Here is a 23,007-nt window from a genome sequence, read left to right on the forward strand (position 1 = left end):
AGTAAACATACAGAAGATTCAATAAAAGTTTGTTGACTACTAGAATTGACACCTTGCCCTGTTGTAATGAATAAGCAAATTGAAACAGGTGTTTTAAATCCCTTCTGAAACAAGACAGAGCTTAGTAACATTTGGAGAAAAAAAGTCACGTCCAACTCTTTGTGACACCATGGACTGTAGCCCGCCAGGCTCCACTGTCCATGGGATTCTCCAGGCGAAAATACTGGAGTGGGTTGCAATTCCCTTCTCCAGGGGACCTTCCTGACCCAGGGATCAAACCCAGGTCTCCTGCATTGCAGCAGATTCATCATCTGAGCCATCAGGGAAGCCTATCAATCAAAAAGACACATTATTCTCAAATGAATTCTTCCAGAATCTTAGATAATCAAAACAATTTGATGCTGTATCTCATATATCATTATGTTTAAGGTTTGTGACCCTCCAATATACTGCATTAAATTATAAGGGCCAAGATGCTATTTAAAGTCTGACTTAAAGTTAAAAGCTAGTTCTTGGTTTTCATTCAATGGGAACTAAAAGAAAATCAGAATCAATATCAAGTGACTTCCTGGCCCCTTTTTTTCATCCCCAGCTTTCTAAGATCACTTAGTTTTCATATACTACTTTTTCTACTTCCAAACCACAAGAAAATATTTCTGCATCATCATCAGATTAAAATTTACTCAAGAATACAATACAAACCTGTCCTAAAAATCACACAACATTGTCTTTATGCTATAGGATTCACAGAATGGGACCTGCCAAATATGAGATCCATTAACAGTGTAAAGGCCTTATATTTTCATGCCATTGGGAAAGTTAACACCAGCAGAAATGATGTTAATTGTGTACATTTTTCTAAGGAAATCTAAGAAAGATATTTCTACTTCTCTTGATTGCTAAATAAAATGAAAAGGTTTAATTACTTTTACTTTATTCTCTCAGCTTAAATACTAATTTCTAAAAGGGGGGAAGAAAGTTACTCTGCCAAGTGGGGCTAGTACTTCTAAATTCTTAGTTTAATCCAAGATGAGAGTTTTCATAGTTTAACAAAGGATCATACAGTATGTAGCATTTGACAGGAGAAAGTACTTTAATGAAAGCAGAGATTGGTCTCTACTTTGTGAAGTTACTCTTCCATATATTGTGTATCAAAAATGTCAACGAAGGGAAGGAAAACTGCCTTAAACTCCAATGATTTTTTTAAATCAAGGTTTGGAGAGCCTTCTGACTCAATCTTTTTTAAAAAATGTATAGTTTCACTTAGTATTTAGTTTTTATTGTACTGGGTCTTCGCTACTGTGCAGGCTTTTCTCTAGTTGCCCTGCGCAGGCTTCTCATTGCAGGAGCGGTGGGGGGTGGGGCTTTTGTTGTTGTTGCAGAGCACTGGCTCTAGGACACACAGGCTACAGCAGTTGTGGCTCCAGGGTCCAGAGCACAGGCTCAATAGTTGTCGCCCACGAGTGCAGTTGCTCCACAGCATATGGAATCCTCCCAGATCAGAGATCGAATCCATGTGTCCTGCATCAGCAGGATTCTTTATCACTGAGCCTCCCGAGAAGCCCCTGACTTGATATTGTTGGTGTTGACTTTCCCCATGGTATGAAAATGTAGAACCTTTCATTTTTAATAGATCTCATGTTCAGCAGATCATCTTCTATGTTCCAGGTATACTTTCAGAGAACATAAAACCATGGTGGTTGAAGCACTGTGGGCTCACTTGTGGCTCCTCCTATGGTTATTTTCTCAAGAGGAGAGTCTCCTACAGCAAAACTTGACAGCCCTGACAATTTGATGCATATATAGTATTTAGTGGAGAAGGCGATGGCACCCCACTCCAGTGCTCTTGGATGGATGGAAAATCCCATGGATGGAGGAGCCTGGTTGGCTGCAGTCCATGGGGTCGCTAAAAGTCAGACACAACTGAGCGACTTCACTCTCACTTTTCACTTTCCTGCATTGGAGAAGGAAATGGCAACCCACTCCAGTGTTCTTGCCTGGAGAATCCCAGGGACAGAGAAGCCTGGTAGGCTGCAGTCCATGGGGTCGCACAGAGTCGGACACGACTGAAGTGACTTAGCAGCAGCAGCAGCAGCATAGTATTTAGACATTTTCCATTTTATTTATTAAAAAATAATTAACTATTTTAAGAGAAAGTATTAGACTGTGGGACTTAAGGCAAATCATACGATTCTGTGAGTCAGATTTCTTTAAATAGAGAAAGTGCTCCCAGCTTGATCATCTTCCTTTTTTTAGGCACAAGCCAAGTCTAAGGCAACATTTATAATTATGGTGACCATATAATCTAGCATTGAAACCATGACATTTTTGAGAGCAAAAGAGCACCAGCAGTAATTATGGCAGGAAAACAGGCATAAAGGAGGATGGTCTAGAATGCATCAAAACATATGGTTACCTTATCTATAAAGCTTTGTTGTTAGAAGAGGATGAGAAACACCAAGACATATCCAGCTGCTTTGCTAAGGTTTGCTCTAAAATGAGGCAGAGTGATGAATCCAGCACATTTTGTGGGGAACTCAGCCCTCTTTAGTGTTAGTAACTAACATCAGTGTGTAGCTCAACACCTTCTGTCCAGGAGCCCAACCCTAAACCTAACCCTAACCCTAGTTCAGTTCAGTTCAGTCACTGAGTCATGTCTGAGTCTTTGCAACCCCATGGACTGCAGCACACTAGGCCTCCCTATCCATCACCAACTCCCAGAATTTACTCAAACTCATGCATCCATCGACTCAATGATGTCATCCAGCCATCTCATCCTCTGTCATCCCCTTCTCCTCCCGCCTTCAATCTTTCCCAGCATCAGGGTCTTTTCAAATGAGTCAGTTCTTCCCATCAGGTGGCCAAAGTATTGGAGTTTCAGCTTCAGCATCAGTCCCTCCAATGAACATTCAGGACTGATTTCCTTTAGGATGGACTGGTTGGATCTCCTTGCAGTCCAAGAGACTCTCAAGAGTCTTCTCCAGCATCACAGTTCAGAAGCATCAGTTCTTCGGTGCTCAGCTTTCTTTGTAGCCCAACTCTCACATCCATATGTGACTACCAGAAAAACCATAGCTTTGACTAGACGGACCTTTGTTGGTAAAGTAATGTCTCTGCTTTTTTTTTTTTTTTTCTGCTTTTTAATATGCTGTCTAGGTTGGTCATAACTTTCCTTCCAAGGAGTGTCTTTTAATTTCATGACCTACCCCTAACCCAGATACTATCCACTCATCTTGGAACTTTAAGCATTCCCAACAAGAGGGCCATTGTTTCTATTTCTTCTTCCTAATTTATAAACATTCTAAAATGGGGCTGCTGTGTTACCCAACACCAGGGTCACAACACAAAGCACAAAATGTCAATAAATGATGCCTCATGGAGTTGTGCATTGTGGTGGCCTTTCCCTTCTTCCTGGCAATCAAACAGATCTGGAAAGAAGGAGAGAGCTCACAAGAAACTGATTGGCTGATTGCTGGCCACTCTGGATGTGCGTTTTTAGCAGATACTGGGTTGACCAAAAAGTTCATTCTGATTTCTGAAAGAACTTTTTGACCAACCCAACAATAAAGAGCCTGTCTGGACACTTTATGACGGGTGAGGCGATGGTGACAGTTTCTCTTCTCTCCCCCGACTCTTGTTTTGTGTGCAGCGACTCCAGTCAGCTACAACAGCTTCACAACCAAGTTTTACTGGAACAACACCATTTGCAAAACCCATCTCCTTCATCTCCTAAGGAATTTCCTTTCAACATGAGTGTTTTGAACTCCACTACTGTTCCGGCAGTGACGGTGTCCAGCAAGCATGCGAAGGCCCCTCCATCACAGACATTCAGCTTGGCCCGGCCAAAGCACTTCTTCCCCTCTACAAGTACCACTGTGGCCTCCGTGTCCCCTTCCAGCTCTCCAGTGTTCACCCTGAGCAGCACTCCTCAAGCCATGCAGAGGACAATGAGCAAAGAAAGCCTCTTAGTTACTCACCCCTCAGCTCAAACCAAATCTCTAGGAGGGGCCTCCATCCAAAATGAGCCGCTCCCCACTCCAGCTCCAACGGAGCCAGCACAACTGCCACTCACGTTTTCCATCTCCAGCGGAAACCAGTTTCAGCCCCGCTGTGTGTCCCCAGCTCCTGTCTCTCCCACTGGCCGGATTCAGAACCCAGTGGCTTTCCTCAGCTCCGTTCTGCCTTCTCTCCCTGCCATCCCACCCACCAATGCCATGGGGCTGCCTAAAAGCGCACCATCCATGTAAGTATCTCTGAAATTTGAGTCTTTATTAAATTGGTTACAACACTGCTTCTGTTTTATGTTTTGGGTTTTTGGCCAAAAGGCATGTGGGACCTTAGCTCTGTGACCAGGGATTGAACCCCCACCTCCTGAATTGGAAGGTTATGTCTTAACAAGTGGACCACCAGGGAAGTCCCTCATTGAGGTTTCTTGATGTAAAAGATGTCATTTAAGAAGGGGTCTGCATAAGAATAGCTTAGTCTAGGATAGGCCTGTCACTTATCACTATTATTTATCCTATATTATCACTATCATTTATCCTTTATAATCCTATCTCATAGACAAAATGGATATTGAACACCTTAGGACAAAAGTACGTGATTATTTTAAATATGGGCTTCCCTGGTGGCTCAGATGGTAAAGAATCCACGTGAATGCAGGAGATCCAAGTTGGGAAGATCCCCTGGAAGAGGGCATGGCAACCCACTCCAGTATTCCTGCCTGGAGAATCCCATGGACAGAAGAGCCTGGGGGGCTACAGTCTATGGGGTCACAAAGAATCAGACATGAATGAAGTGACTTAGCATGCAGGCATTTTAAATATATTTTTATAATTTAAATACTGAAAACACCTCTATACGCAGATTCTTTGCTCAGCGCTCAACTTTTGCACACAAGATGCCCTACATAAGTGCTTGATGACTCCTGGTGTATGGTTGTCATTCCAATCACTCTGATTCCTAGGCCTTTGTACCCTGACCAGGGCTTTTCATGAGTGACTTAGGGGTGAATTAATTTTACAGGCCATCCCAGGGACTAATGAAGAAAAATACAAAGTCTTCCCACCCAGTGAGTGATGATTACATCCGTGAAACCAAGAATGCGGTGATTCTAGACTTGGGAAAAAAGATGAATTTCAGTGATGTCAGATCAAACCAGCAGGTAAGACTGTTGGGTTCAGATGATTTATTGGAATTTCATTGTAAGGAATGTAAGTTTGCTTAATTCAGTCCTTAGGTCACCTGACCTCAGTGAAACTGACACTGCAGCTTTGGAAGGCAGAGTCCAGACTGACCATGGTTTGTGCAGGAAACTTGTCCACATGGACCCACAGTTCTTGATTAGCCCAATAGCTAATTCAGTTTACTTGTTTACATGCGTTTACCTAGAATAGAGTCGGTTGAGAGGGACTAGATAGTCTGCTTTCCATTCCAGCAATCCTCTGCTCAGTATTGGCAAACACCATCACATCTTTGAGACATTTCAATATCTGAGCCTTGAGGTGATCTGGACTTGAAGGAACTCTGGAGTTCCAAGCTGTCTCTTATCTGATTCCTTCAACCCTAATGTGCCTGGGGATTGCTCACCAGTTCCTCTCAATCTTTACATTAGGTTAAAGTTTGTGTGAAACAGCCATTAGCCAATATCCTGTGGTTCAACCTGTACAACCCCCTGCTTTCTAGTTTACACTGAAGGAGAAAAAGGAAAGTCATATGCAAGCATTATAGGAAAGAAACACTATTTTATTTGAACTAGTTTTTCTTTTTCGTCTGTGCCACATAGCATGCAGGATCTTAGTTCCCTGATCGAGGATCAAACCCATGCCCCCTACAGTGGAAGCATGGAGTTTAAACCACTAGATCACCAGGGAAGTCCTGAGCCATTTACCTTTGCTTTCTGTACGGTGGTTATTTTTTAAATGCAGATATATATTTTAATAATTTAACTCTTGGTTTATTTCCTCAGGTAGGAACTGATTAAAATTGATTTTCAAATAGAACATAAAATTTTAGTGAAAACTGTATGTCAAATATTGTGCAGTCTGTGATATAAGTGACCCTGGAAACAAGATCTGACACTCCCCTGACCATATGCTGCTTTCCTTCATGTTTTTAAATCTTACTTCCAGTGGAGCCACTGATATACAGTATTTTACTAGTGTGTTATATGTTGGGAAATTCTTACTGAGTGGATTCTTTTGAATATAGTGTCTACAGTACTCAAAATTGGAACTTCCCTGGTGGTCCAATGGTTAAGACTTTGCCTTCCAATGCAGGGGGTGTGAGTTCAATCCCTGGTAGGGGAGATTCACATGCCTCAGGGCCAAGAAACCAAAACATGAAACAGGCAATATTGCAACAAATTCAATAAAGACTTTAAAAATGGTTCACATCAAGTAATACCTTTTTTAAAATGCTCAAAATAATGCTTTAAAATGTTTTTTAAAATTGACTTTAAATTATTGACTTGAAGCAATTGGAAATATTGAAGCTTGCCATAATCAAGTACACTTTTCATATATCATTTCATCAAATTCATACATATCTGGGAGGCAAATACCAAGGCAACTATGCTTCTTTTCCATCTTCTAGATAGAGAAACTGAGGCACAGTTGTCAACCTGTCAGGTCAGTGGTAGAACAGGAACCAGAGGCCTGGTTTCCAAGACATTCACACATTTTCCCTGAACCTCTGCAGTCTTCTGCAGTTTACAACAATTACCTCCAAACCCCATAAACGTTGCTCTGTCTAGCACAGATTTGTTTTCCTATAATACTGTCATCACAGTTGTGGTTGTTAATCCTTCTAAGTATCACTGAAATCAGAGCTGTGTTCAGACTGTCTTTTACAACTCAGACAGGGAGCGATTAGAACCCTGTAAAAACGATACTAAGTCAGCACAGGGTCTGTCTGGTTTTACCTTTATGGTTACTCTGTAGGGAGATTCATGCTAATCCATTGCCCAACTAAAGGGAAAGTAGGGTTTTTCTCTAATATGAACTGTGAGTACATGTAAACATGAATTTCCATGAGTAGAGTGCTATAAATCCAGTAGAACTCTATTAAGCCTCCATCATGAATTAAATTCAAGGCTAACAGCAGGAACCTGGAGTCTCAAAAAGTATCTCAAGCCTTCCCATCTGAAAACTGTGACACATGTCAGTGTTCTTCTGACGATTATTATTCTTAGAGTTACTACAGTATGTTAATTACAGAATTGATCTTACACAGCATTCTGTGCCAATGAAATGAAATGAAAGCCAAGCTACATAATGCAGTTCAGGAAACTAAGGAGCTATCTGAGATGGAATGCTTGCATTAGGTTGGTAGATGTTGATCTGAGGAAGTTTTGAGGCCATATTACAATACTGTTTTGTTCACTGCTGTCTTGGGAAACAATAGGGGAAAAGTCATGAAGAACTGTTTAAATGTGCTGTGGCCCACTGATGAAGTTAAGAAGAAAATTTGTTTAGAAAAAGTGGAAAAGAATCATAAAGAAACATGAGTATTGACAGCTGTCTATACCTGCATTCTAGGTACATGAGAATATAGATGATCTATTTTTTTACTCCCACATTAGCTTTAGACATTTAATGTCTTATTTCAACTTTTATCCTTGACCTCATTTCTCTGGAAACCTCCCCATCTCTTTATTCTGATCCTCCCTCCCATTTTTCAAATGAAAACTTTTAAAAGTGTGGCTCCCAGATACTCTCCTGTATGACAAGGAGGAAAAAATATAAGTACCTAATTCTTGCTCTGCCTTTTTTCCCTCTAATCTCCTTCTTCTCTAAGCGCCTTAGTCATTTCTTCTATTTAAATCTTACCTCTTTCATCTCTTACCATGAATTCTTCATGAAAATTCTCCCTTGAGTGCAAATAAATAATCTTGCCATCTATTTCTTTTCTAATAAAAGTACCATGTGTCACTGGCCTTACATTTTTCACCGTGGGCATGGTAGGACCCTGAGTGATGGAACAATGAAGTGTCCCATGTCATCTGCTGTGGGTTCACCCAGGATGTACTAGTCACAAGCTCCCTGAGAGCTGGAGTCAGGGGAGGAGGGTCTTGCTCATTGCTGCACCCCTGCTGTGTCTGGCCCAGAGTAGGTGCCCAGGGAATATCTGTTGAATTAAGTCACAACTCTGGGATTTATATTAGTTTCAGATAGGATAATGAAACTTTTGACCAAGGAGAAAATTTTGGATTTGTTGCATCTCTATAGAAAATATCTCACTTGACTACAGGGATTCTGATTATACCTAATTATAGATACTATCACCATGATAATAATCTATTTTAATCAACTGACTGCTGCTGCTGCTCTAAGTCGCTTCAGTCGTATCCGACTCTGTGTGACCCCATAGACAGCAGCCCACTAGGCTCCCCCATCCCTGGGATTCTCCAGGCAAGAACACTGGAGTGGGTTGCCATTTCCTTCTCCAATGCATGAAAGTGAAAAGTGAAAGTGAAGTCACTCAGTCATGTCTGACTCTTAGCAACACCATGGACTGCAGCCTACCAGGCTCCTCCATCCATGGGATTTTCCAGGCAAGGGTACTGGAGTGGGGTGCCATTGCCTTCTCCAAATCAACTGACTAAAGAGATGAAAACTTTAAAAAATAGCAAAATTAAGCAAAGCTCTGGCATTAACTGAAGCTTTAAAGGTAAATCTGTGAATCATTTAATGATTATTTATTCTTAAAGACAAAATTTGGATTTAAAGTATTTTTAAATACTTTAAAAGGAGGTCTGCCTCCTCCACAGGAGAGTCTGTTTTATAGAATGCTGTACCACCAGTGCCTATTATAGTATTCTAAGAATCTGGCAGTAAGGATAGGGCGGGGGGCTATGAAGCCTGGTTATTTCTACTGAAGGTGGCATGTAGTATTAGATACATGGTAAAAGAAGACATCCTCTGTGTATGTTAAAGTTTATCTAGGAATCTTTGATCTGCTGCCCATACTGTGGGCTGTCCCAGGAACAAAGGAGAATGCCTTCTCTAACGCATACAACTTCCTTTAGCACACACTGTACCCAGAGTTGGTTGGGAGCCCTTTTATTTGCCCCGAAGCCCAGACTCAGAACCCAGCTCAGGGCACTGAGTGTCAGATCATGCCCCATGTTTTGGAAATCCGGAACCTTGGCAATGACATATCTGATTAGAGTATGTCATGACACTGTGGTTCTCAGCAGAAGGAAAGTACTCTCCACCACTCTGACAATTTGAAGGAAATTTCTGCAGATGTGTCCCAGAAACCAAATGCCTCAAGTTGTCAAACTATCAGCCTAAAGAGGATTATCTTTAAAGAAAAAAAAAAAAAGAAAGAACCTATATTTTCAAGTGGCATATTCTTCTGAAGTAATATTTTGGCTTTTCATTTTCTTTCATAGAGCAACTGAAATTCTGTGCAATTCATTTCCACTTAAGGTCTTTAACATAAGCCTGGAAAGGATGGGCCATATGTCATTGACTTGCTGGCCACACAGACCAGATTTACACAGAAAAATATTCTCTCCTTTGAGCACAGACATCACCTACGAGCAGCCTTCACAGAAACTCCTGCTTCTTCTCACAGAGGGGAAAGGGCAAGGGAAAATGGAGACCACAGCACAAATCCAGTCCTGGAAATTCAAAGTGCACAGCCACCCACAGTGCGTCAGTAGCACAACCTTTGTGCAGAACAGTGCAGAAAGCACATTCAAATTTAACTTAAACATATTGCTTATTTGCAAATGTCCTTAGAAAACCTGAATCTCATCGGTCACAATTTGGAATGACAACCTTGATTTATGTATAAGAGGAGTAGTTATTCCTGGGATAACCACCTCTCAGGAGCAAAGCACCCCTCCTCTCCTCAAAAAAAAAAAAAAAAAACACCCTACACCAATTCCTGCTTTGGACATGGTATGCATCTTTGTAAACATCCCAGTTGTAAAGATATGCTGCTGTAGAAACAGGCCACATACTCCTGCCACACAGTTGCATAGTTTTCTTTTCCCTAAGAATCAACTCCCCACATATTTTATGAAATCTTTCATAGAAATGCCTTGACCTACAGTATTCTTATTTGGTTGTGCATCTGTGACTCATACATCATATAACTGGCACCTTAAACAATTGTATCTTAAATGCAATTTTATTTTTTCTCCCTTTCTCCTTTTAAATTTATTCAGTGGGGCTAATCCTTCTCCTGCTCCTGGCCACCTCAAATATGAGGTAATGGCAAAACTATTTTGACCACTTTTAGTTCACATAAGGTTCTATGTTTTCTTTGTTGCAAAATACAATCTTGATCCAGAAACATGCAATGTCCAATTCCTGTAGTAACTAACACCCTAATCCTTATTCAAGAATAAGACCCCACACACAAACACCCCACAGCCAGGGACCCCCTACAAATGGGGACATCTAAAACTAGGAAGGAAGTATGGCCAATTTCTCTCTTTTTTGCTCCCTCCATCCCCCATTTCACTAACTGCTGTTCCTGACTTCTTCCTTTCCCAGCCACAGGGGGACAAAAGCTGAGCCCATGCTGGCTTTCTCTCATAGCGGTCCGCATGTGCATGACAGGAATCATCACAGTCCTCTGACCTGACACCATGCAGGAGTGCGGGCCACTGAAAGCAGCCATCACTTGCCCATCAACAATAACCCACCTTGTTTCTCACCCTAGATTCCTTAGGCAGGAGTCAGATACCACCCACTGGAGGAACAGTAAGTGCTACAGATGGGTCTATTTAATCTCCCTCAATAGCCTGGAGGTGAAACACAGGTACTCTGGGACTGGAGGTATGAGACAAACATTATTAGCTCTCTCCAAAGTCATCTCACTGGATCTTCTCCTTCCTGACTGTTTTGTATTTCTGATGAAGAATCTCAATTATCTAACCTGTCCTTGAACACCTGCTTTGAAACGTCTGTTACCTCAGGAGAAACTTACAGTTAAGATCTGGTTACAACTGTATCCTCAGTACAAAGTAACAAATAGTATATTTAGATAACTCACTGAGTGATCTGTTTTCATTACCTCCCAATTTGTAGCACTGGTAAAATAGTAAATATATAACCAATAAGTGTACTTTTATAGCAAAACAAAATGTGCATATTTTCATTATGTTGTTTCCATGGTTCCTTTGGTTAAATCAATTCAAACATTAAAAATTCCATAAAATCAGGTCCCAACTGGGTAAAATCAAGTTCCTAAAGATTGGAATGCATGGAGACAATGCAGTTTTTATATTCTCAGGCAAGTACTAAAAGCCTTATCTATCACCTATTTGTCCCTGAAGTATACACATAATCAACACTTACCACTATGCACAATAATACTTGTTTGGAAAAATTAGTTCATACTTTCAATATAGAAAGCCAGGAACTGACCAGCCCTCACTCATTATGCAGTAGGAGAAGCTGCAGAGAAGGTTCTTTAGCTTGGATCAAGGACTCCACTAAAATAGTGGCTACAGGTGGTATGGAATGGATTGGGCATCTGGGGACTTAAACAAAACAAGATGAGCTGCCATAGAACCTGAGACCTCTTGCCACCCTCACAAAAAGCCTGGGTTATCCTGAACTCCAGGATCTCATGTGAGGTTTGCAAACTATGAGAATCATTCATCTGACTATTATTTTTAAAATAATAAAGCAACTTAGTACCAACCTCACATAGTAAGGGAATAAAATAACTCACTGGTTTTATTCCTAAGCATCCAAAAAACAAACATATCTGTTAAAAGGAAAAATAATACCTATTTGGGAGCATGAATGCAATTCAACAAAGATGAAAAATGAACTCCTTGTGGGATTTTTAAATTGTGAAGAATAGGAAATATTTCAAATTTGTAAGATTAGTTAAGGTATTTATGGAAAATATGCTCATTGTATAGTATTAGGGAGAATAATTTGAAATTGCTGATATTCTACCACTTTTAATCCTCAAAAAATGGCAATTTCATATGGTTCAAACTAATAGGTAGATAGCTGGAAGTTTTAAGTATTAACTATAAAAGAAACTCCCCAAATGTAGAAAATAGTCATAATACTTTTAAACTAAATTAGGTTTCAAATTAGAAGTGAACAATCTTTTACTTTAATTGGTTTGAGTTATCTGATGAAAAATGAATACACTTAACTGGAGAGTCATAATTTTTTCCTACTCTGAAAGAGCTGCTGTAGATTTATTTTGTTTACCCAGTCTAAGATGAGGCTGAGAAGAAAGATTTAAAATTGGTTCTGAGAAATTAAAACCAAGAAATATTTGGTTTCTGTGTTTCCTAAGTGCCAATTCTACACAAATTCAGGCAGTGATATATATAAAACAATAACTAGAAGACATGAGTGATGTGATTTAATAGCTTGAGATTACATCTCATGAGTCCTGAACTCAATTATTCTGCCTATGAATAGGGGCAGATGCAAATCAGCCTGGTGCTCCCAAATTCACTTCAGGGGCATGCCAGTATCATCCGCAGGGAACCTACCTGAATCATAAAATTATGGTTAACTAGAGTCACAAGTGTAACCAAAGGTCTCACCCTCACCCCAGGCACCTGGCTCTGGATTCCTCAGAGATACAGTGGTGCAGGAACAAATGACAGCCTCCAGGTCACTCATGTATTCTTCCATCCTTTGGGTACTCAAGGAGCACCTGCCATGAGACACGCACTCACTATTATATGTACTGTTGACATTGTGGGAAGCAAGACAAACAAGAATTCTGCTCTTTTGATACTAACATGCTTAGAGAGAGTCAATCATTTAACCAATAAACAAACAAGCAAGAATAATACTGGAGGGACTTCCCTGGCGGTCCAGTGACTAAGACGCTGTGATCCCAATCAGGGGGCCCAGGTTCTGATCCCTGGTCAGGGAACTAGAACCCACGTGCCACAACTAAGACCTGGTACAGCCAAATCAATAAATAAAAATGAATCTTTCAAAAGTTTTTTAAAAAGAATAATACTGGATAGCAAGAAATGCTCTGTAGAGAATTACAATAGGGAGTTACTTTAGATGAAATGCCTGGGAAGGCTGTTTTACAGAGGTGACATTTAAGCTTGATAGAACAGGGCAGGAGAGGGAATGACAAGAATCCAGGATAAGTTCTAGATTTAAGTTAACTTGGTGCACTCAAAGCATGGTCTGAAACCTATGCCAATTTGCAAGCTGTTATCTCTCCACCTTGAGATAACTATGGAAATTGAAAGTAACCAATAAGAAATTTCTATAGCATTTGACAGAGAAATTTTATGTCTATCAAACATAATCTTGCATGCTTTTAATATTTCATTTTTCTAGTAATTCATTTTTATTTTACAAGAAGAACAGGTTGAAAAATACCCATTTTTAAAATTTGGTTTTCACCATAGCTAATGTGAGAAACACCAGTTTAACTACTTAACCAAGTGGATGAATACTGGTGCCGGTTCCTAAAATGGAAACGAGCAGGGTAGGAGTATATTCTCTGGGGAACAGAAACCAAGTGTGTATCGTTTGGACCCGGCTACGTTTCAAGTGTCCATGAGGTACCCAAGCCATGACACAGAATAAGTTGATGGGTTTATGACTTTCACGCTATAGAGTAGATGATTGGGTATATGAGTTCTGGAGAGAAACCAGACTGAGAGACATGGATGTGGAGTCATCAGCACACAGGAGGCAGGTAAAGCTGTGGGACTGGATGAGACAATCCAGGACAGAGAAGGAAGAGCTAGCAGAGGAAACTGATAAGGAACAGCTAGAGAAAGGGAAGGAAAACCAATACAGTGTCATGGAAATCAACAACAACAAAAAAATGTTTTACAAAGGAGAAAGTAAGGACTTCTTTGGTAGTCCAGAGGTTAGGACTTCCTTGGTAGTCCAGAGGTTAGGGGGCCGGGTTCGATCCCTGGTCAAGGAACTAGCTCCCACATACCACAACGAAGATTAAAGATCCTGCCTGCTGCAACTAAGACCTGGCACAGCCAAATAAATAAATTTTTTTTTTTTTTTTTTAATGGAGAAAGTAGTCATCTGTGTTAATGCTGCTCAGAAGTCAGGTAAGGCAAGAACAGATAAGTGACAACTGGATTTGGCAAATAAGAAGACCCTGAGAGCAGCAATGTCAGGAGAACTGTGAGAACACAAACTTAACTGGAGTGTGTTAGTGAAAGAAAAGGTGACAAGGGAATGAGGCTATAAGAGAGAAAATTATCTCAAATAGTTTTGTTGTGAGGGCTGCAGAGATACTGTGAAGGCAAGCATGGGGTCAAAGGAGAGTTATGAAGACAGGTTTTCTGATGGCAAAACCCAGTAGAGACAGGAAGTTGGTGATGCAGGCAAGTACTAGAATGCAGTTCAGAATAATTTTGCCAAAACACCATACAGATAGTTCTGTATATCAAGATGGACACTTTTAGTAGCTATGGAAATTACATTCCATCTTCATTCCATTCCCTACAAGATTCTACTGGGACTCCATGATGAAGGTGAGGAATCAGGACATTTTGGGATTGCAGTAGAGACCCAAATCTCCTTCAGTGCTCCATCGTGAGGAAGTGGAAATGGAACGTGCCTAGTTTATGGAGGTTCCATGATATGAACCTAACATTTGAATCTTAAAAAGTTTCATCCTCAAATTATACTGATGAACACGTTCTTCCTCACCCACAGAAACTGACATTAAAACATGTTTGCCATTTTGACAGGAGTACAAAATCTCAAGCTTTGAGCAGAGGCTGATGAATGAAATAGAGTTTCGCTTGGAACGCACCCCTGTTGATGAATCAGACGATGAAATCCAACATGATGAGATCCCCACGGGCAAGTGTATAGCTCCCATCTTTGACAAAAGACTCAAGCACTTCCGGGTCACCGAAGGCTCTCCGGTGACATTCACCTGCAAAATTGTTGGGATACCTGTCCCAAAGGTAGGGGAAGATGAACAGCCAGTCAACCAACAGTACAAATCTGTAGACTCAGTGCCCTCAAGAAAGCCTTATCTGACTCTAGTGAAATATCCATACAGAGAATACAAACCAATACCAGAAAATTAACAAAGGCCAGATAATCTGACTAAAAAGATACAGTCAGGAATAGAATCATTAAGTAGGCAGAAAACAAATCAGATTACTTATGGGCATGTTAAAATTTTTGCAAAAGTTAAAAATAAATTTTCTTAGTCACAATCCTCTCTTTGGGGTTATTGATCCTCTCAACCATCAAATTCACCAATCTGATACTTTTTTTTTCTATTTATTATCTACTGAATATCCACAGCCAACCTGTTAAACAAAGCGAGCTATATTTGTATCATTACTATTAGGTTGGTAAATGCAGAAAATGTCATATCGTTATCACTGGCTGGTGAAAAATCTTATGAGTCACCAGATTTTCTGGCAGTCAGCTGAGAGAGGATTTACACCCGGAATGTCTACAGCAGGGAATCTCTTCACTCTGCTTTCACAAACATTAACATGGCATTAGCGTGTATGGTTTGGTAACCAGGAAATGCAGAGAAGGTCAACTGCTACCGTACTTTAACTCACCTGTCTTTCAGAGATTCCCCTTGATACATGCAGAACTTAACATGAAAACCATGTAGACTTAAATTTTAGTCAGATGAGGAATTCAGCAAGTGAATCCTGGCCTCATTCCACTTGGTATAACACACCATACTATCCTTTCAAGTAAGGTCAGCTATTCTAGGCCCTGAGATCTGGGACTTCTAGCAGGAAAAGTTTCGAGCTATTCCAGTTTTCATTATTTTGCCTCTGAAGACCTGCCTGGCCCTTAGGGTGGCTTTTTAATTATACAGTACAATAAAAATAATCAAAAGCTTTCTCTCCATCCTAAATTATTTGTAGTTTTTTACTTAAATATTCTATATGTACAAGTGGAGGAGCATATTATACTGTCATTGTAATACATCTGATAATTTTTCTCTGTTTTGTAAAGGATGGGTTACTAGTTGTAGAGATGGCAATCCATCCAGGCCTTATCCTACTCCTTATATCAGGATCCTCTAAAGATGTACAGAAGTGTGCATAGTCTCCTTGTCTACTGTTCATTTCAGGTTTACTGGTTCAAAGACGGGAAGCAGATTTCAAAGAGAAATGAGCACTTCAAAATGAAGCGAGAAGGAGATGGGACATGCTCTCTGCACATTAACTCCACCTCCAGTGACGACGACGGCAACTATACCATCATGGCAGCCAACCCCCAGGTGGAGACTCAGGGTTCCACGCTGTGCTGCATTCTGAGGAAGGAGCAGTTGATATCATTGTGAATAAACCTTGAGAAGTGCAAGTTACTAAGGATTGCTGAGGAAAATGAATGAGGAGCGCTGAGACTGTGTGTAACTGGAGCACAGGATCACAATTTACACGACTAGTCAGCCATTGATGGGTCATTCCACTCTTCAGCCTTTGAAGAGGACATTAGTACCATCTATTCACTAACTATATGCCTCAGCCTCTAGAGTACATCTTGTGTTTATCAACTCATTGACTCTCTTGAAGAGTCAATAAATCAATCTATCAAAGAATGATTTGCTATTTTTAGTTCTTTAGAGAATAAGCAAATTACTTGTGAATAGCCCTCACTCATAAAATTTTTTCTTCTTTTTTTGGTAAAAGTTGGAAAGTCATAATATTTCACTTTCCTTTTCTGAAGAGATCAGGACTTAAAATCCCCCTTAGCAGAATATGTATACATATAGCTGATTCACATTGTTGTATAGCAGAAACTAATACAACATTGTAAAGTGATTATACTCCAATAAATAAATAAATAAGTATAAAACTGAAAAAAAATATGGCAGAATAAATATTTCCAACTACTATGAGACTAGGAGGTACAGAACTATGATTTCTATTCTCACCAACTCCTATTAAAATGTTAGTTTTGAAGATAATCTCTATTGAGGAAAGCATAAAAACACTTGGCCATGATCTCTGCATGTGCCTGCAAATAATATTAAGTGCATAAGAACTCAATTTTTTTACATTTGTGTCTGTTCATTTTCAGCTTAAAAATGAAAGGCATCACAATATGCTTAAAAATCCTTTCCCCTGAAATGTTAACAGCAATTTAAAGAGTTCTATTGTTTTTATCCCCCCTCCAAAAAACTCGTAATAGCCAAAAGCTAATAAAATTTTGGTCCAGAGAAACGTATGTATATTGAAAAAGTAGGGAGTTCTTTTTATTTTAATCTCCTTCATGTTCTGTTTCTCAGGGGAGAATCAGTTGTTCTGGCCACTTGATGGTACAAGGTTTGCCCATCCGAAGTCGACTAACAGCTGCTGGTCAGTCTCACAGGTAAAGACAGTGAGAACCTCACTTCTCCAGCCCCTCCCAAGCATGTACCTGCTGCAATGAGCACTGAAGTATGGGGCCTATAAACTGAAATATTGGCATCACTTGGGAGCTTGTTGCAAGTGCATAATTCCAAGCCCCACCCAGACCTACTGATCAGAATGTACATTTTACTAAGATCCCCAGGTGATTCACAAGTGTATTAAATTGGAGAAGTATTGGTTCACAGCACATTTTTAATGTTCAAAATTTGTAACCATCCCTAGCACCTGTGCATATAATATATAAATCAGACTGAACTAAGTTACCTTTTCCTTAAAAAACAGAAACTGTTAATGAGTATATATATACTAATAAAAGATTTTTGTTGTTGTCATTATCTCCAACATAACAATTGTCTCCAACATAGCAACTAACTTTCCTCCTCTCTGACTTTATTAATGTTAAGAAGAGAGAGCCTGGCTTTCTCTTGAGTCGTATGGTGCCACAAAGTCTTAGCAAAGCATTTCATAGTTGCTGACATGGATGAATTAAATTAGACTTACAAAGAAACAAAAATAGTGACCTACGTTTCAGATGCAGTATTTCACTACCGTTACAACTATACCTTCTTCTTCAGTTTTTTTTTCCCTTCTTCAAGAACAGCTGTTACTGTTGGTCAGTCTTAATCAATTTAGGTTCATGATCATCTTTAATGGTCTGGCAGAATTTATAAGCCAGGTTACATTTTATTACTCAGAGACACAGGGACCGCAGCTGCCTTGCTCTGAGTAATAAAACAGGACTTCTCTTTTGGCTCTCATTTGAGGTTCAGATTGAATACTGATTTATTTGTTTATTTTGAAACTTTTGAACAACTGGCCAAACCCAAGGCAAGGGGAGCTGAGTCACTTAACCCAGAAACCCAGAATGACTTCACAGAGAAAAAAGCTAAAGCCTGCTTATTTAATTACAGATCTCACAAGATAATCCTACAGTGGTGAGATACTTAATACTTTCTTTTTTCACATCAGCTCCACGCTATTACTTATTATTTCTTTATGGTTCAGCAACCCTTACCCCCACCCCCCAAAGAAATCTTTCTCCAAGCCCTATAGCCATGTCTAAATACCTATACGTTATATGTTTATGAATTGGTTTCTACTGTTTAAATGCCTGAACGTGCTTGCTGTTTTAGAGGAAGGTCCCGAGTGCAAGAAAGAGACAAAGAGCCCCTACAGGAACGCTTCTTCCGACCACATTTCCTGCAGGCTCCTGGGGATATGGTGGCTCACGAGGGGCGCCTCTGCCGCCTGGACTGTAAGGTAGCCTCTAGCACCATCTTTGGCGCCAGACCTGTTCATATTTTGTATTTATTTGTTTGTATGCACCTATTTTCGTTTGTATTTGTTTTATAGTTGGTTTGGGGGGCTTTTTTTTTTTTTGGTGAAAGGGGACTGAGGAACACAGAGAGAAAGAGACCACTTTTTTCCACTCATAAGGTTCTTTTGGAGCATTTAATACCAGATGAAAGTATCGTATCAAGTTAACTCTATGTTTGTAAAAGACAACCAAAGAGGTGATGTAGTTCAGACATCTTCTGTATGGTACCTGAAAAGTCTTTATTACCATAAAGACATAAGGATGATTTTTACATCCTTGAAATGAACTGCTATGAGGTACAGCCTTTGAAAAAATTCTAGTCACTGGCTCCAAAGCAGTTTATGAAAACAGAAGCTGGTTTCTAATACTAGCTAACATCCATCACCTTTAACTAGTCTATAATATATTCTAACTTTTCCACTTGAAAATAGGTTCAGTTGAACAGCATGGATAGTTCTCAGTATGAACAGAAACTTAAGTTCTCCTTCTGCCCTGACGCTGCAGAATGCTATGGAGATTAAGATGCAAATTAGTAAAGGTTTAAGGTTAAATATTTATAGAATCCACTCCTCTAGGTGGATCTTGCCCTCAAATTAGTTACCTAAATAATATTTGGGATGGACTGTTAATTTCTTCCACCCTAAATCCTAAAAGAAACCCATCCTGGGTCCACTCCCTAAAGATTCTGATTTAATATAGTAAATGGGCATCAGGATTTTCAAATATTCCCATGTGATGATGACACACAGCCAGCTTTGAGAACACTGGTTTAATGTCTGCCCCTTTCTTGGCTACCTCTTGGTCGTTAGGTATGTAAGCAATATATTATCTCTGAAACTGACACTACAGGCCTATTTTATCTATTTAGCTTTTTAATTCTTATTCATTTTAATCTAGTATATAATCATTACCCGAACTGGGGTCCAAATACTATACAGTTTAAATTCACACGCCCATCCATCCAGATCCCTCTTGTCCTGATGACGTTATGGAGAGGTTTCTCACCACTGACATTCCCTCGCTATCTATGTGGTGCCAGATCAGGATGAAGAAGTCAGCCACCAAATAAATCTGCCTGTCATCAGTCTGTCATTTGCCTCAGCTGTCCTTTTGTTTATTAGGTGAGTGGCTTACCGCCCCCGGAGCTGACGTGGCTGCTCAATGGCCAGCCTGTCCTCCCCGACACCTCCCACAAGATGCTGGTCAGGGAGACCGGAGTCCACTCTCTGCTCATTGACCCGCTCACTCAACGCGACGCGGGGACCTACACCTGCATTGCTACCAACAAAACTGGGCAGAATTCCTTTAGCTTGGAGCTCACTGTAGTAGGTAAGGCTTGCTGCTGGAACCCCTAAACATGACTCCCTCCAAAGCTACTGCCCAAATATGCAGAGCCTCTGACGTAATTCCTTTGTCCTTTGCCACACCGAGCCTCATCTCAGTTTCCCCTTCTTTGTAGTAAGGGCCATGTTCCATACATTGCTCTTGAAAACATATCAGTAAGCCAAAAACAAAATGCGGTACCTTGTGTATATCATGCTTGCAATAAATGATAGTCATTGTAATAATTAATCAATCAATTAATTACTAATTATTTGACTATCACTCCAGGAGTTGGTGATGGACAGGGAGGCCTGGCGTGCTGCAATTCATGGGGTCGCAAAGAATAGGACACGACCGAGTGACTGAACTGAACTGAACTGAAATTCAGGTCACTTGCCCTACAGTTCATCACTCCAGGGTCTCCCCCTACCCCAAGCTTCTATGCCTTTGCATTAATGGTCCCTTTACATGGAATGCCCTTCTTTGCCTAGCAACCTCCTACTCATTCTCTAAGACTTATTTCATATGCTACCACAAAGGCACAGCAGACCCACCAGGCACATCCTCCTCTATGTCCACAGCACTCAGGAAAGGAGACACTCTTACAGCACTCATGGCTTCTGTATAACTATTTTCTCTTTGCCTCCCTGAAGAGACTATGAGCCTCTGAGGCCACAGAAGCTTGTTCTTCTGTGCATTTCTGATGTCTGACTCAGTGCCTGGAACACGGAAGGCATTCAATCAATAACTAAACAAATGAATCCTTACAAGATGATGTCAGCAAACACTAATGCCTACAGTCATCATCCCCTGGGAGGTGTCAGCCCCTTGGGGTGTTAGTCCAGCTAGAATTAGCTTTCAGAATGAATGAATTCTTCCATTGAACTTTCTCCTGCTACCTCCCTTGCATGGCCCCTGAAATAAATCAGGACAGCATCAGAATGTTAACCTTCTCTCTAGGCTAGTAGCTGTTTCCTCTGTATTATCTTCTTTTTTTCCACTCTCAATCCCCTCTCCCAACAGAGTAGGAAAAGCTCATTCTGCAAGGATACACTGGTTGCAGCTTTTACTTTTTTTCCCACTGTTTTGCTAAAGTATGGCCTCTGGAACCCTGAGATAGGAGGTGTTTTTGTCTTAACTGATTCTGCTGGGGAAAATAAAAATGCCTCCTTATGAAACATAATTTTTTTTTTAAATAGTATACTTCTTTCAATTTTTATGGAGCAATAAAATTTCTCAAGGTAAAATATTGAGGGAAAATCAATATACCTTCTACAAAATAACCTCCTCTAAAAAAGAAAACAAAATATATTTAGTACATAAAATATATCATTTCTCAGCGTTTACTGCTGAGCAATAAAAGAAACTCCCTTAATTCCACACCTACCATTTGCATCCCACGTGTGTTACCCAAATCCTTGAGCGTTCTCTCTCAAAAGATAGGCAGAAAAAATAAAATTTAAAAAAATTTTTTTAAGATAAGCAGAGGCAATTTTCTTATTTCTTTTTAAAATCATTTTTGGAGCTTTTATCAAGGCAGTGATCTTCACTAAGAAGCTTGAAAAGTGTTCTAAAGAAGAGAAAAGGTGGGTGGGTGCTCCCTCAGATTCCAGAACTGTCCTGAATTTGAGGCATGGAGCCCAAGGCACTTACTATTCAAACTAGCATGGCTCTTCTCTCATTCAGCCAAAGAAGTAAAGAAGGCACCTGTAATCCTGGAGAAACTGCAGAACAGCGGTGTTCCAGAAGGCCACCCCGTGAGACTGGAGTGCCGGGTGATAGGCATGCCTCCGCCCGTGTTCTACTGGAAGAAAGACAACGAGACCATCCCTTTCACCAGAGAGAGGATCAGGTACAGCCTCCACACTTGGTCAAGTTCAGCAAAGCTCATCAGGCCGCCCAAATAAGTCTTCAGCCTTTTGAATCTGGCTCCTTCCACTTGCATAATGCATTTGCTTTATCCATGTAACTGTGCTTATCAAGAATTTATTCCTTTTTATTGCTGAGGGTTCGTCCATTGTACAATGTCCCACCATTTTAAAACCTTATTATTATTATTATTATTATTATTATTGCACTGCATGGCATGCAGGATCTTAGTTCTCTGACCAGGGATTAAACCCACACCCCCTGCAGTCAACATGCAGAGTTTTAATCACTGGACCACCAGGAAAGTCTCTAAAACCTTAATTTTTAAGCTTGAAAAGGTTTGAGGGATTTATAAAGATCTTGCATGTTTTGGTCATTTGTCTTTTTGTCATGTGTCATGTCATGAGTCATATTAGTACCCAGACAAAAACTTTTGACTGTAAAAAGTGAAAATAAAATAAGGCAAAAAAAAAAAAAGGCAAAACAAAACATTATGGCAATACTCCTTTTCCATCTGTCACTACATGCCTATGCATGTTGAGAACTACAGATATAGAGAAAACAGAAGGAAAGGACATGCAGATTTCCTCCTGAACTGAACTAAGTCAAATGCTGCCATGCCTAGTTGGTTATATTAAGAAACACTCCCTCCACCCTAAGGACTACACAGAAAACTATTAGAACTAATGAATCATATATTTTAAATGTATAACCAACAAGGTCCTACTATATAGCACAAGAAACTCTGCTCAGTGTTACGTGGCAGCTTGGACAGGAGGCAAGTTTGGAGGGGCTGAGTCCCTTTGTTGTTCACCTGAAATTATCACAGTGTTGTCTGTTAACTGGCTCTGGTGGTGATTTAGTCACTAAGTCGTGTCTGACTCTTGCAACCCCACAGACTGTAGCCTGCCAGGCTCCTCTGTCCATGGGATTTTCCAGGCAAGAATACTGGAGTGGGTTGCCATTTTCTTCTCCAGGGGATCTTCCCAACTCAGGTATCAAGCCTGAGCCAACTGAGCCACCAGGGAAGCCCCAATACAAAATATAAACCTTAAAAAAAAAATCCTCCCCCTGCAAAAGAACTGATGAATAAATTCAGCAAAGCAGCAAGATACAAAACTAACACACAGAAATATGTTGCATTTCTTTACAC

General features: G+C 40.2%; 1 protein-coding gene across 3 annotated transcripts in view; it reads left to right on the forward strand.

The window, feature by feature from the left end:
* MYPN (myopalladin) overlaps positions 1-23,007 on the forward strand; it is a 114,113-nt gene that overhangs the window by 77,843 nt on the left and 13,263 nt on the right. For all 3 annotated transcript variants that reach the window (XM_024986845.2, XM_024986846.2, XM_002698857.7), the window contains 8 exons: positions 3,650-4,243; positions 5,026-5,164; positions 14,693-14,914; positions 16,060-16,209; positions 17,221-17,303; positions 18,478-18,604; positions 19,784-19,991; positions 21,672-21,837. In XM_024986845.2, the coding sequence (XP_024842613.1) occupies positions 3,650-4,243; positions 5,026-5,164; positions 14,693-14,914; positions 16,060-16,209; positions 17,221-17,303; positions 18,478-18,604; positions 19,784-19,991; positions 21,672-21,837 (1,689 nt within the window). The remainder of the gene's footprint in view (positions 1-3,649; positions 4,244-5,025; positions 5,165-14,692; positions 14,915-16,059; positions 16,210-17,220; positions 17,304-18,477; positions 18,605-19,783; positions 19,992-21,671; positions 21,838-23,007) is intronic.

The sequence above is a fragment of the Bos taurus genome, chromosome 28, assembly GCF_002263795.3.
Source record: "Bos taurus isolate L1 Dominette 01449 registration number 42190680 breed Hereford chromosome 28, ARS-UCD2.0, whole genome shotgun sequence".
Classification (NCBI taxonomy): domain Eukaryota; kingdom Metazoa; phylum Chordata; class Mammalia; order Artiodactyla; family Bovidae; genus Bos; species Bos taurus.